Source organism: Staurois parvus, unplaced genomic scaffold, assembly GCF_062004578.1.
Source record: "Staurois parvus isolate SC_StPar_1 unplaced genomic scaffold, SC_StPar_1.0 ptg000892l, whole genome shotgun sequence".
Taxonomy (NCBI): Eukaryota; Metazoa; Chordata; class Amphibia; order Anura; family Ranidae; genus Staurois; species Staurois parvus.
In genome coordinates, this window is record NW_028318688.1 from 513,575 (window position 1) to 528,482 (window position 14,908).

Sequence of the window (14,908 nt, forward strand, 5' to 3'; positions counted from 1 at the left end):
TCCAGGTAAGAGACAGCAGCCCCTGCCCACCCCTGTACTTAGTTTCCTTTCTGTTGGAAGGGGGGGGGGGCGGCGGCATCGCCCCCTAAAAAATGTCAGCATGCCGTTACCGACGTATAAGACGACCCCCGACTTTTGAGAAGATTTTCAAGGGGTAAAAAGTCGTCTTATACGCCGGAAAATACGGTATCTATATTTTTATCTATCCATCCATCTTGGGAATCTCTAAATTCCATAAATTAGCAAGGCATCTAAAATAGTCACCTCCCCCAAGAGTAGACAGGTCCAAGAACAAGCCGAGTCGGTATCAGGAAATCACAGGTCACAATAACACAGGAAACAGGAACAAGGCACGGGGAGCTAGAGATCATCCAGCAACTTGAGGAAGTGATGAGCCTCCTTATAAAAGCCGTCTGGCACCAAACTGAGGCTGATGTGTGCTACTGCGGCCATGCAGGGTACTGGCAGAAATTCCAGATCTTCCAGAACGTCTGCCATGGACAGGACCCTGACACAGTGTCTGCTTTGACTTCTTCCTAGCTCAGAAACCGACAAATTCAGGCTCTTTTTTTGCATGAGACGCTATTTGTGGCTAGATTTCTACTTGCCCGTATGTGGTTGCAGGCGCTGACGCCTACGTTTTTACAATGGATAGCTGAGGTAAATACCGTATTGTTCGCTCTATAAAATGCATCTAGGTTTTAGAGGAGGAAAACAAGAAAAAAAATATTCTGAACCAATGGACTGCGGACACAGTACAGGAAATGACCAGAGACTGCGGACACAGTACAGGAGATGACCAGAGACTGCGGACACAGTACAGGAGATGACCAGAGACTGCGGACACAGTACAGGAGATGACCAGAGACTGCGGACACAGTACAGGAGATGACCGGAGACTGCGGACACAGTACAGGAGATGACCGGAGACTGCGGACACAGTACAGGGGATGACCGGAGACTGCGGACACAGTACAGGGGATGACCGGAGACTGCGGACACAGTACAGGGGATAACCGGAGACTGCGGACACAGTACAGGAGATGACCGGAGACTGCGGAAACAGTACCGGAGATGACCGGAGACTGCGGACACAGTACCGGGGATGACCGGAGACTGCGGACACAGTACCGGGGATGACCAGAGACTGCGGACACAGTACAGGGGATGACCGGAGACTGCGGACACAGTACAGGAGATGACCAGAGACTGCGGACACAGTACAGGAGATGACCGGAGACTGCGGACACAGTACAGGGGATGACCGGAGACTGCGGACACAGTACAGGGGATGACCGGAGACTGCGGACACAGTACAGGGGATGACCGGAGACTGCGGACACAGTACAGGGGATGACCGGAGACTGCGGACACAGTACAGGGGATGACCAGAGACTGCGGACACAGTACAGGGGATGACCAGAGACTGCGGACACAGTACAGGGGATGACCAGAGACTGCGGACACAGTACGGGGGATGACCAGAGACTGCGGACACAGTACGGGGGATGACCAGAGACTGCGGACACAGTACAGGGGATGACCAGAGACTGCGGACACAGCTGGACCAAGGAACAGGTAAGGTTCTGCTGCAAAGAAGAGACGAGCGGCCGGCCCAGTATTCTGACACAGTGGTGGCGGCGGAAATACCGGACCGGCCACTCCATATTTGCTCCATAAGACGCACTGACATTTTCCCCCCTTTTTGGGGGGGGGAAAAGTGCGTCTTATGGAGCGAAAAATACGGTAGTACTTTACCATATAAGAAGGTCATTTCTATGCATAGAGGATGCCCTGCTAAGTATCACGAAGTTTGGGATAGATGGCGCGAATCTACAGTGCTGGGCAGGAAGGAGTTAACATGAGGGGTGATCAAGTGGTTAACTGTGTGCTGGGAGTGTTTTACTAGGGGGCGGGTGGGGGGGGGGGTGCTTCACTGTAATCACACTGTTCTGGATGGCTGTGCTGAGCTGTGCTGTGCCCGAGCCGACAGAGAGAACTGTTCGTAAACAAAAAAGTTCTCCTCCCCGCTGGAGATCCTCGGTAATCACCAGGCGCCGGCAGGTAATCACCAGCCAGGACTCAGTGATTGACAGCCGCAGCAGTGAATGGCAGCGTGGGTAGGGTGTATGCGCCCCCTACTCGGAGATGAAACATCACGTATTTGTACGTACTTTTGCGCACCCGTGCCGCCTGTAGATGGCTCGACTCTACATCTACTTGTGACGAGGAGGAGGAGGAGGAGGAGGAATAATTATCTTTTGTAAATTCATTATATTGGTGGTTCCTAAGCTGGTCCTCCTTTCCTTGCCTGCGACAAAGGCTCCAAAATTTGTATAATGCGTTACTTGTTTGTGTATTTGTCCTTTTGGTTTTTTGTTGTTGAATGTGAAATGTGGCTGCATATCTGTTCCTCTCAATAAAAGTTTGCTTGATTAAAAAAAATATATATATTTATGATTTTTATCTGTAGTCACACAGGGCCAAATGTTCATGGTCAAAAACGTTCAACTGGAGAAGTGTATCCATGCAGCAGATGACACCGGACGAGTCTCTCTGGCCAAGTGTAAGGTGAACGCCGACCACCAATACTGGACCTGGGAGCCGGGCACCAAGTCCATCATCAATGTGAAGAGTAAACGGTGCCTAACGGTGATCAAGCCACGAGAGCTGCCCGCTCTGAAAACGGATCCGTGCGAAGCCCGGAAGAACCAGGCCTGGTTCTGCGACAGCAGGGGGTACCTGTCACTCTATGGACACCAGCTGCACCTGAGCGCCAAGCAAGGAACCAAAAAAGTCATACTGTCTAGAGGAATGGACAAGTTCAGTAAATGGAAGACGCTACAGGATTTGCCAATCTGTGAAGAGGTTGCTACGACCACCGCCGGCGTATGGCAAAGTTCACCCCATGGCGTAGAGGACGGCATAGATATATCTAACGAACGTAAGAGCTGACTTCGTTCTAGAAGCTTTATGTTGTTTGTTGTACACCCAAATGAGAAATATATTGGGAACGCCATACTAAAAATGGGTAGGGCCTCCCTTTTGTCTTTGTGGCATGGAGTCCACCATTCACAAATATTTCTCCACGTTGACAAGACTTCACCACCCAGGTTCTCAAGGTTAGGCAATGGCACATTCATGCTGTAAATTCCCTGTTCTACCACGACCCAATGGTGTTCTTCTGGATTCAGATGTGATCATCGGCCTACCATTTGCAGAAATCCAGACTCGTCAGTCTGGGCTACATCTTTCTAGTCTTTAACGGTCCAGTTATAGTGAGCCTGTCACACCTAAGGTCTCGTCCAGGGGCGGACTGACCATTCGAGCACTCCGGCACTGCCTGAGGGCCCAGGGTTAGTAGGGGGTCCCATGAGATGCCCCTGGTACCTTACATTGTTTTTTTCATAGGCTTTTTTGGGTGTGGGCGAGGACACGGTGGCCCCATGATCCCCTAATGCCCGGGGGCCTATGAGTTATCAGTCCGCCCCTGGTCTCATCTTCCTTTTCTTTTCCTGATAGGAGTGGAACCCAATGTTCTTCTGTTGTATCCCATCTGCCATGTGCATTCTGAGATCTTTTCTGCTCACCACAGTCGTAAAGGACAGCTATCTGCGTTACCATAGACTTGTCTGTCTGTCGGCTTGAACCAGTACAGTCGTTCTCCTCTGACTTCTCTCGACAACAAGGTGTTTCCATCAGTAGAAATGCTGTCTACTAGATGTTGTTTTGGTTTTCGCACCATTCTGAGGAAACTCTAGAGCAGCCATTCTCAACTAGGGTTCCTCCAGGGATAGCTGACCTCCCAATGGTGCCCGTGGAGTTCCAGGTCCAAGGCCACCTGGCAGAGCCAGCAACGTGACTACAAGGGTCTCAATCTGGCCACCCCTGTAAGAGAGGGGTTCCTCACATTTACCCCCACCAATGTAAAACGTATTTTCCAAATGACTCTCCATAGACTAGTGTTACCAGGGGTTCCCTGAGACCATAAAGGCTAAGGCTGCCCATACACTATACAATTTTCTGCCCAGTTTCCTTTAGATTTACCTTGAACTATGTAGTGCAAGGGCCCACCTAATTGGATACAACTGAAAGTGTTGTATAGGTTTGACCTCATATTATATTGTTTTTGGTAAATCTAAACCAAAAATCTCAAGAAAATTGTATAATCTATGGCCAGTCTAAGGGAGGGTATCACGTACCTGGTGATGGAGGCCAATGGAGAGAGGGCTTCCCTTGCGGCTAAGTTCCGGGATCCCCTGAGAGTGGGACAGCAGGAGTCAGGCCCAAAGTTGCACAGGTCGCCTGTAGGAGTGCTGGTTGGTGGTCCACTCAGAAGCACAGCTGGTGTACGGAGATAGGTCTGCAGATGGGAGGCGCCTGTGCGTGGTATGCAAGCCCTTCCGGGATTTAAATGTTTACTGGGTAGTCAGTTCAAGCCGAGGTCAGGTACCAGGTGGGAATCAGAGCGGACGTAGTCAGATGGGATATCCGAGGTCATTCACAGATGAGGGAGAGAGAGAGTATCCGTAAGCCATGCTGAGGTTAGATCAGGGGTAATCAGAGTAGACGGGTCCAGGAGCAAGCCGAGTCGGTAACAGGAAATCACGGGTCAAGTCACAGAAAACAGGACCCAGGAACAAGGCACGGGGAGCTAGAGATCATCCAGCAACTTGAGAAAGTGATGAGCCTCCTTATAAAGGCCGTCTGGCACCAGACTGAGACTGATGTGTACTTCTGCGGCCATGCAGAGTACTGGCAGAATTGCCAGATCTTCCAGAACCTCTGCCGTGGACAGGACCCTGACAGAGGGGTTCCTCACATTTACCCCCACCAATGTAAAAGGCATTCTCCAAATGATCTCAATAGATTCATCTTACCTGGGGTTTACTGAGACCACAAAGGCTAAGGCTGGCCATACATTATACAATTTTCTTGAGATTTGTGGTTTAGATTTACCAAAAACCATATAATAGGAGGTCAAACCTAACAACACTTTCAATTGTATCCAATTAGGATGGCTCTTGCACTACATAGCTGAAGAAAAATCTAAAGGAAATTGGGCAGAAATTGGGCAGAAAATTGTAGAGTGCATGGCCAGCCCAAGGCTGGCCATACATGGGTCGAAATTCGACCGATTTTTCATCCAAAAATCAGTCCTAAGAATAATCGCCCGATTTTCGCTCTGTTATTGGGTCAATGGCATCGGCCAATTTTCGTGGTTCCTCCCCTTTTCGGTGATCGAGCATGTTTGAAAATTCGTGAAAAATGACCGATTTTCCACTCAATGATGGTGCGATCGTTTTTCCGAAAAGAATATGCGTATGAGCCGTGATCTGGAAGGAACAGAAGTTTCGCCTGTTATATGGGGTGAACTTTATGACTCGGTCGGCCGATTTTCGAAATCAATGATGGCGCCATCGGATTACCGAGCAAACGACGCTTCCAATTTTCCGCCGAAAAATCATTCAGATAATCGTTCACATAATGCAGGCCATAGACGGGTCGAAAACCGGCTGTTTTTTAAAAAAAAAAAACACAAAAATTTGGTCGTTCAATATGCCGACGTTACCACCAACGGTAAAAAAACGGCCGATTTTCGTCCTGTTTACAACCAGCATTTAATTACTTCTGTCCCTTGCAGAGAGCTCTGCTATTATATTTTATATGAAAAGTCTTGCGGTTGTAACAATGTATCCATTTATATCTATTTGTATCCATTTGTATGTATTTGTATCTATTTGTATCCATTTGTATGTATTTGTATCTATTTTTATCCATTTGTATCTATTTGTATCCATGTGTATCTATTTGTATCCATTTGTATGTATTTGTATCCATTTGTATGTATTTTTATCCATTTGTATCTATTTGTATCCATGTGTATCTATTTGTATCCATTTGTATGTATTTGTATCCATTTGTATGTATTTGTATCTATTTTTATCCATTTGTATCTGTCAAGGTCCTACCTTTTCCCTGAGGTTATGTTACTCCATGTGCTGGCGTCCATCTTGGAATTCTGCTGTGCATGGTGGGAATCCTTTTATGCCTTCAGGTCTCTGAGGTCCATCCCCCAGAGGGGTGTAGCTGATGACATATAAGCCTGTGGCCCGCACATGCTCTTTGCACTTGTGTCTTGTGTGTTTGTGTTGCTATTACTCTGTTCTGACTCTCGTGACTCTCCTGGTATCTGATTCGGCTTGTGACTTGACTATTCTTTGTATTCTCCTTTGATCTGACCCTCTGTTGCTGAACCCGGCTCGTGACCTGTGATTCTCGTCTGCTGTTCTGTACTGTTTTGTCCTGTTGTTGTTGACCCCGGCTTGTCTGACTACTCTTTTGTCTCTTCCACCAGCTACACGCCATTGGCGGCGGCCATTACCGCAGCTGAGGTGTCTCGGGGGCCGCGACCTGGTTCCTGGCTGCGTCAAGTCCATCCCCACCATCAGGGGCCCTGGTGAAGGGCAGCCTGGGACTTAGACTCCGCGCCCTGAGGGACTTCGGTCTGTGGGTGGTGGTTGTCGTCAGCCAGTGCGTTACATTGTTAGGCCTGCCTGTCTGTTCCTCGGCCCCTGCCCTGACAGTATCTATTTGTATCCATGTGTATCTATTTGTATCCATTTGTATCCATGTGTATCTATTTGTATCCATGTGTATCTCTTTGTATCCATGTGCATCCATTTGTATCTATTTGTATCCATGTGCATCTATTTGTATCCATTTGTATGTATTTGTATCCATTTGTATCTATTTGTATCTATTTTTATCTATTTGTATCCATGTGCATCTATTTGTATCCATTTGTATGTATTTGTATCCAGCTGTATCTATTTGTATCCATTTGTATCTATTTGTATCTATTTGTATCCATGTGTATCTATTTGTATCCATGTGCATCTATTTGTAGCCATTTGTATGTATTTGTAGCCATTTGTATCCATTTCGGATACAGATGTTTTTATTCGGATACAAATGGATACATTGTTGCAACCGCAAGACTTATAAATATAATAAATATAATAGGGGACTGGAATTCTTTGTCGTCTTTTTATTCTTCTTGCAGGTCATGGCTCATGTGCAGATTGTTTATCGGTAAAATGATCGGCCAACTTGCCCATCATTGCTGGGAAAATCAGCCGATCGGCAAAATCGACCGATTTTTTTTTCCAACTTCACTAATAAAAAAAATTGTGCCAAAACTCTGAAAAACGGCCGACCAATTAACCCATTAACAGTGCAAAAATCAGCCGATTTTTGACCCGTCTATGGCCTGCATAAGGCTAGCCATACACTGTAAAAATTTCTTTACATTTTCTATCCAATTTCCTTTAGATTTACCTTCAACTATGTAGCGCAAGGGCCCGCCTGATTGGATACAATTAAAAGTGTCGTTCAGGTTTGACCTCCATATTATATGATTTTTGGTAAATCTAAACCAAAATTGTCAAGATAATTGTATAGTGTATGGCCAGCCTAAGGCATACACGAGTCGAATTCCAAACAACTTTTCTTTCGAAAATCTTTTCTAAGAATTTTCATTCAAACTTTGCACCATTCGTGGGTCACAGAAATGGCGGATTTTCGTGCGACTGTCAAAATTGAATTGATCGGGCATGTTGGAAATTTTTGGAAAAAACGAACGCATTTCGAATCAATGATGGGAGAATCAGGCAAGAAATGTAAACGAAAAAAAGAAATTAGCGTGAGCCGGGACCTGGAAAGAAAAGAAAATTCTTGGCCACGAAAATTATTTTCTGTAGTAGAGGTTAAATTGAAGGCTTGGCTGGTTGAATTTCGAAATCAATGGTGGCGCCGTCGGATTACAAAATGCACTAAATTTCCGATTTCCTAAAGAAAATTCGTTTGGAATTCGACCCGTGTATGGCCTGCATAAGTTCACTTTTTTTTTTCTTCTCTAAAATCCAGCTTTCTATGCCCCAATATACCGTGTTGCATAAATATACACGCCCTCTTTGATCTGGAGAACAAGGCCTTACCTTAGCCTTTGGTAGATTTCTTAGAAAGCTTTTTCAATTCCTGGAATGTAGACAGAGGACGGAGGAGCCAGTAAGACCAGGAAGCAGCTTAACAGCTGATCTAATTAGCACACACCCTTCACCTAACAACCAGGGGTGGACTGACAACTCATGGGGCCCCCGGGCAATAGGGGGTCATGGGGCTCCTGTGTCCTTGCCCACACTCAAACCACACCCAAAAAAGCCTATGAAAGGTACCAGGGACATCTCATGGGGCCCCCTACTGACCCCGGGACTTCGGGCATCACCTGAGTTTCCCAAAATATTTTTTCACAGCATCCCCGGGATCTCTCCCCACGTGCATTTGCCTGGCTACCCCTAGCGTCCCTTCAGATGGGATCAGGCCACATGCAGCCCACAGGACATCCCTAATATATTTATAGAACAGATGCTGCTGACCTGTATCTGCATGATTTTGTGTGTTGCCCAACTTCCCAACAGGGGCGGACTGACAACTCATGGGGCCCCCGGGCAATAGGGGATCATGGGGCCCCTGTGTCCTTGCCCAAACTCAAAAAAGCCTATGAAAAAGGTACCAGGGACATCTCATGGGGCCCGCTACTGACCCCGGGCCCTCGGGCAGTGGCCGAATTTCCAAATGGTCAGTCTACGCCTGCTTCCCAATGATTGGCTGGTTAGAAAATTGCACATTTAACCAGGTGCATAGGTGTTCAAATAAACTGCTCAGTGAGTATACAGTATATCAAATTTCCCAATAATGCTTGCAAGATTTTTAAAAATTGTGATCATTTTTTTTAAAATGCAGAGCTGTTTTTATATGGCGTAGCAATATTCCATGCTTTCCTTGGTATCTCATTTTTTTTTTTTTTAGACATGGCATTAAAAGGAACCTGTAAGGGTAGGCATACAGTGGGGACCCATATGGAAGAAAAACATATTTTAAAAATATTCTTCCCAAATATATTACTATATATTTGAAATACTACAATTTGGGCCATATTCAATATATTTAAAAAAAATATATGTATGTGTGTGTGTGTGTGTGTGTGTATATATATATATATATATATATATATATATATATTGCATGCTGAAATGCATTTTATTACAAAATATATGAAAAATATTTTGAAATATATTTAATATGGCCAAAATTGTAATATTTCAAATCTTCAGATTTTTTTTTCACATATAAAAAAGTCATATTGACATATATTTTACATGTATTTGTAAATGCATTCTAAAAATGTAGATTTGTATTTTTAGAGACATTACAGTATATTTGAAATGTATTTTAAAAAATAATTTTCATATATTTTGTAATATAAACTCATTTCAACATGTATATATATTTATTTAGTGAAATATATTGAATATGGCAAAAATTTTAGTTTTTCAAATCTTCAGTTTTTTTTTTCAACATATAAAAATGTCATATTAACATATATTTTTACACATATTTGTAAATGCATTCCAAAAATGTAGATTTGTATTTTTAGAGACATACAGTATATTTGAAATATATTTTTAAAAATATTTTTCATATATTTTTTAATAAGAAACGCATTTCAACATACAGTATCTATACATTATTGGAATGCATTTACAAATATATGTAAAAAATATATGTTAAAATGGCTTTTTTATATGTTAAAAAAAATCTGAAGAATAATATTTACAAAAAAATACATTTGTAAAAATATTTTTCATATATTTTGTAATATATAAAAAACGCATTTCAACATGCATTGTGTGTGTGTATGTATGTATATGTGTGTATATATATATATATATATATATATATACATATATATATAGAATATGGCCATTATTGTAGTATTTAAAAAAAAATATTCTTCCCAAATACTTCAATTTCATCCGTATTCAGTATATTAAAAAAAAGTTATATATATATATATATATATATATATACACACACACACACATACATACACACTGTATGCTGAAATGCTTTTTTTATATATATTACAAAATATATGAAAATTATTTTTAAAAATGTTCAAATTTTTTTTAACATATAAAAAAGTCATATTAACATATATTTTTACATATATTTGTACATGCATTCCAAAAATGTAGATTTGTATTTTTAAAGACATGCAGTATATTTGAAATGTATTTTTAAAAATATTTTTCATATATTTTGTAATAAAAAACGCATTTCAACATACAATATATATACATTTTTGGAATGCATTTACAAATATATGTAAAAAATATATGTTAAAATGGCTTTTTTATATGTTAAAAAAAATCTGAAGAATAATATTTAAAAAAAAATAAATTTTTAAAAATATTTTTCATATATTTTGTAATATATAAAAAACACATTTCAACACGCATTGTGTGTGTGTGTATGTGTATATATATATATTTATATTGAATATGGCCAAAATTGTAGTATTTAAAAAAAAATATTCTTCCCAAATATATTGACATATTTTTGAAATACTACAATTTCATCCATATTCAATATATTAAAAAAAAGTTTTATTTATATATATATACATACATATACATACACACTGTATGCTGAAATGCTTTTTTTTTGTGATTACAAAATATATGAAAATTATTTTTAAAAATATATTTTTTTTTAAAATATTCTTCAAATTTTTTTTAACATATAAAAAAGTCATATTAACCTCCCTGGTGGTATTCCCGAGTGTAGCTCGGGGTAAACTTTCAGTACCACAAGCGGTATCCCCGAGCTACACTCAGGCTTACCATGCGGCGTTGCTCAGGGATTCCCTGCAGCGCTTACCTTGTCCTTCGCTCCTGCGATGTGTCCCCTGCAGCGTCCCCGGCCATCTCCTCTGGCCGATGTCGGCATCCAGCTTCCGTGTTCCGGTCCCTGCGAGCATTGGGACGTACGGAACATACAGGGGCCGGAACCGGCGGCAAATTCAAAAATTTTAGAAACTGTCATTTTCTAATAAAGGAATATGACATAGTAAAACATTGCTGTTTCAACCCATTTTACATACATTTTGCCCCTACTGCTTTGTCCTGTGTCCTGCCTGCATTTTGACTGTTCTTTCTGCCCGGAAAAGTCCATGGTGTCCAAAAAGCGTCCCTTTATGTCAAAATCGGTTTTAGACCGGCTAGAGAACAGCGATAGTAAATCAGAACCACTTGCAGAATTGAGTGATAATGATTCGTGGGGGAAATTCGTCATCAGACACTGAAAACGATTCTGCGACTTTGCTCAGCGATGTGCGAACTTGGCGCTCTATTTCACATTTCAGTGTTTTTGGTTTGATTATATTATTGAATTAAATGTATTATTATTATATTATTATTTTTTATGATTAATTATTAAATATAATTTATGATTTCGTGTTTCAAGTTGTATCCTACCCGGAATGTTTACTAGACTCTTGTTCGGACAGATTTCAGTGAGTTATTCCTAAGAATTACAGGCCTACAATATAAAACGCCAAATTTCCATGCAAAATAATGTACCGCTTTCAGCACCAAAAATCTGAAATAATCAGACCGCCAGGGAGGTTAACATATATTTTTACATATATTTGTACATACATTCCAAAAATGTAGATTTGTATTTTTAAAGACATGCAGTATATTTGAAATGTATTTTTAAAAATATTTTTCATATATTTTGTAATAAAAAATTAATTTCAACATACAGTATATATATTGAATATGGCCAAAATTGTAGTATTTCAAATATATTTTTCTTCTATGTGGGTAATTATTTGATCCCCTTCAGATTTTGTAAGTTTGCCCACTTACAGAGAAATGACGGCTCTATAATTTTTTATCACAGGTGTATTTTAAATGATAGAGACAGAATATCAACCAAAAATCCAGTAAAAACCCACCATACAGATATTATAAATTGAGTTGCAGTTGTTTCTATCTAAACTTATTTTTTTTAAATCCCACAAGCTGAATTAGGAAACGCCAGCATGACTTTGGGAACTTCCCCGCTTGTGACACGAATGACGACCCCAACGACCCAGCCTGAGCAGAGATTTACTGAGATCGGTGAGTCTTCTCCGCAACCACGGGACCAGCATGATGACTGCGCCAGATTTGGTGATGGGATTAGTCACATATTGGGGGCAAATGAACTGATTCTCAAGCTGAGGGGGTACAGGGAAATATTTTTCCTAACTCATGTCTTGCACATCCCATTTCCAAGTGTTTTACCTGCCAGTTCCTCTGTGAAGAAGGCTCCGGTGACCTTTGTCAGAGGTGTGGGGCTAGGAGGTCGGCCCATTTTCTTAACCACCTCCCGTCCATCCCATGTATATAAACGGCCTCCCTGCCCCCTGCTTGTGCGCACTCCTGGGAGCACACAGCACCGCGATCCAGTGCCTGCTGTGTCCTCCCTCGTACGGGACCTCTGTACGAGATCCTGATCATGTGATCACTGATTGGCCAATCAGCAATCACATGCAGAGTAGTAAGCAAGATGTCACTTCTGACATCATTGCTTACTACGTGTGAAATCTGTGAATGATCACAGAGATCACGTGGTACAAGGACATTCACAACAGCCTTGTACCATGTGACAAGCTGTGACCAATCACAGCTCACTCAGTAGTTCTCAATGGCTGCAAGAATGCAGCCAGAGAGAAGGAGAAATGATTGATTTTACAGCCTTTATGGGTGTAAAAGCAATCAGTGTAAAAAAAAAATCTTCTATGGTGACACTGTACTGCTAGGGTGACAGTATGTTAAAAAAAATAAATAAATAAATAAAAAATAATATAAAAAAAATGTAAAAAAAAATGTTTAAAAATTATAATTTTTGGTTATAAACTAATTTTTTTACTAAAAATATAACAAAATAAATTTTGGCCAAGATTTATGATGAAATATTATTTATTTGCAAAATTTTATAAGAAAAACACTTTTTTTCAAACTTTTTGGACATTTTAATTTACATAGCAAAAAAAATAAAAATCCCAGTGGTGAATAAATACCACCAAAATAAAGCTTTATCTGTCTCAAAAAAATGCTAAAAAATCCATACGGGTACAGTGTTGCATGACCGCGCAATTGTCATTCAAAGTGTGATAGCGCTGAAAACTGAAAATTGGCCTGGACAGGAAGGGGGTGAAAGTGTCCGGACAGGAAGTGGCTAATTGACCACCTGTGGGTAGGGTGAGGCTACAATAAAATGGCTGAGCCCTGTTCCATAAGAGTCTTCTTTTGTAAGCCCTTCCTCCTGGGTGAGGTCCTTCATCACTTCCTCTTCTGGAGACAATAGTCCTTGGGTAACCTCTGCACAGAAGAGCCGTAGAGAAGGCTGTGCCTGGAGACCACATGGGCCATCACTGGGCTGGAGAAACACTAGAACCAGGGCCGTGGATAAGAGGGTACCACCAGTCCTCCTGTACGGGGCCCAGGCCAGCAGGGGGGTCCAGGCAGCTGGGTGAATCGGATGTGGGCAGGGAAGGTGATCAGCACAGTGTTGGGGGGGCAGTTACTGGAACCGATCCCCTGTATGGTGTTCTCCGCAGCAGCTGAAAGCCGGCTTATTCTCCTCTTCCTCCCGCTGGCTTTCAGAGAGCCATACAGGGGATCGGTTCCAATAATCGTCCCCTTCCTTTCCTGAATGAACACAATGAGTGATTGGTACTGATCACTCACTGTGTTCATTCATAACTGAAGCATAGTAAACTGTTTTTGTTTTTTTTAGTGGGGCCCTGTCAGGATTGATGTATGAAGCCCCGTGGCTTCTGTCAGCAGCCCTGACTAGAACCTTCAGTTTTGTAGCTCCATAAGACGTTCTGTGTGATGCTTCTAGAGCACATATGTCAAACACATGAATCTGGACCACCAGGCCAGTTCCTGTGCCCTCCCACCTCTCCTGCAGCTGCGGCACCCCCTCATCTCTGCCATCACCTTGTCTCAGCAGTAGGTAGCAGAGAGAAGGACAGAACTCCTCCGCCAGATCCTGTGTTTCTCTGTACAGTGTTGGAAAGGTTTGTCTCTGCCCCCCCCCCCCGTCTCATCAGTCGGAAGCCAAGCAGAAGACAGAACTCCTCCGCCAAATCCTCTGCCTCTCTGTGCAGCCGCAGCACCCCATCATCTCCATCTAGGATTAACTGATTGTTTGTGTCTAGGAAAGAGTAAAAGACCCTCCACTCTTCTGCCAGAGGCGCTCCCCCATGCTCCGGTGGTGGTCTGTCCCTTATTTACTAAAGCTGGAGAGTGCAAAATCAGACTCATTTCTGCATAGAATCCAATCAGCTTCCAGGTTTTATTGCCAAAGCTTAACGCGGTAGTAAACCACCATAAAAAAAATTCCTGCAAAATATTCATCGCTTATTAGAACATTATAAAAGACTTACCTTAGAATGAAGACCTCCAGCAGTGCGCTGTCACCGCTTACAGGGCTTGCATCTACACCTCTGGCCGTTTGATTGGCCGAGCCACGATGACATCACTCAGAAGTCTCGGCCGTGGCACACAGCTCTGAAGGAACGGCACGCCATTCCTGCATAGCGCATGCACCGATGACGTCACCATTGCAATGACACTGAATATCTCCTAAACTGTGCATGTGTAGCACACCCGTGGGTGTTAGCAATATATTGGTATATGATGTGGGTTTCACAGCTCTTACCTGGACTGACGACACAGCAGAATCCAATGAAACACACACTGGCTTTAAGAGAGAAAATTTCCCTGGGGGATTTATTCCATCTAGAAACAGGGTGCAAATATCAAGCGTAGTGAATCTTAGTAATCGTATTGGATAATCATGTATATTAACTTATGGACAGAAGATGTCCTATACCAAACACACGATACAAATGGAGAAACAGAAAAAGGGCGCACCGACCTAGTGCATTATCGTTTAAAATAATTTAATTGAAGAAACAAAATAGGTATCATACTCCCAATGG

General features: G+C 42.2%; 1 protein-coding gene across 2 annotated transcripts in view; it reads left to right on the forward strand.

Moving 5' to 3' along the window:
- The window catches only part of LOC149442395 (uncharacterized), a 78,068-nt gene that overhangs the window by 14,132 nt on the left and 49,028 nt on the right, over window positions 1-14,908 (forward strand). For both annotated transcript variants that reach the window (XR_016307198.1, XM_089656161.1), the window contains exons 2-3: window positions 2,474-2,944; window positions 11,934-12,032. Coding sequence is in view for 1 of the 2 variants with exons in the window: in XM_089656161.1 (XP_089512287.1) it covers window positions 2,474-2,944; window positions 11,934-12,032 (570 nt within the window). In the remaining variant the exon portion in view is untranslated. The remainder of the gene's footprint in view (window positions 1-2,473; window positions 2,945-11,933; window positions 12,033-14,908) is intronic.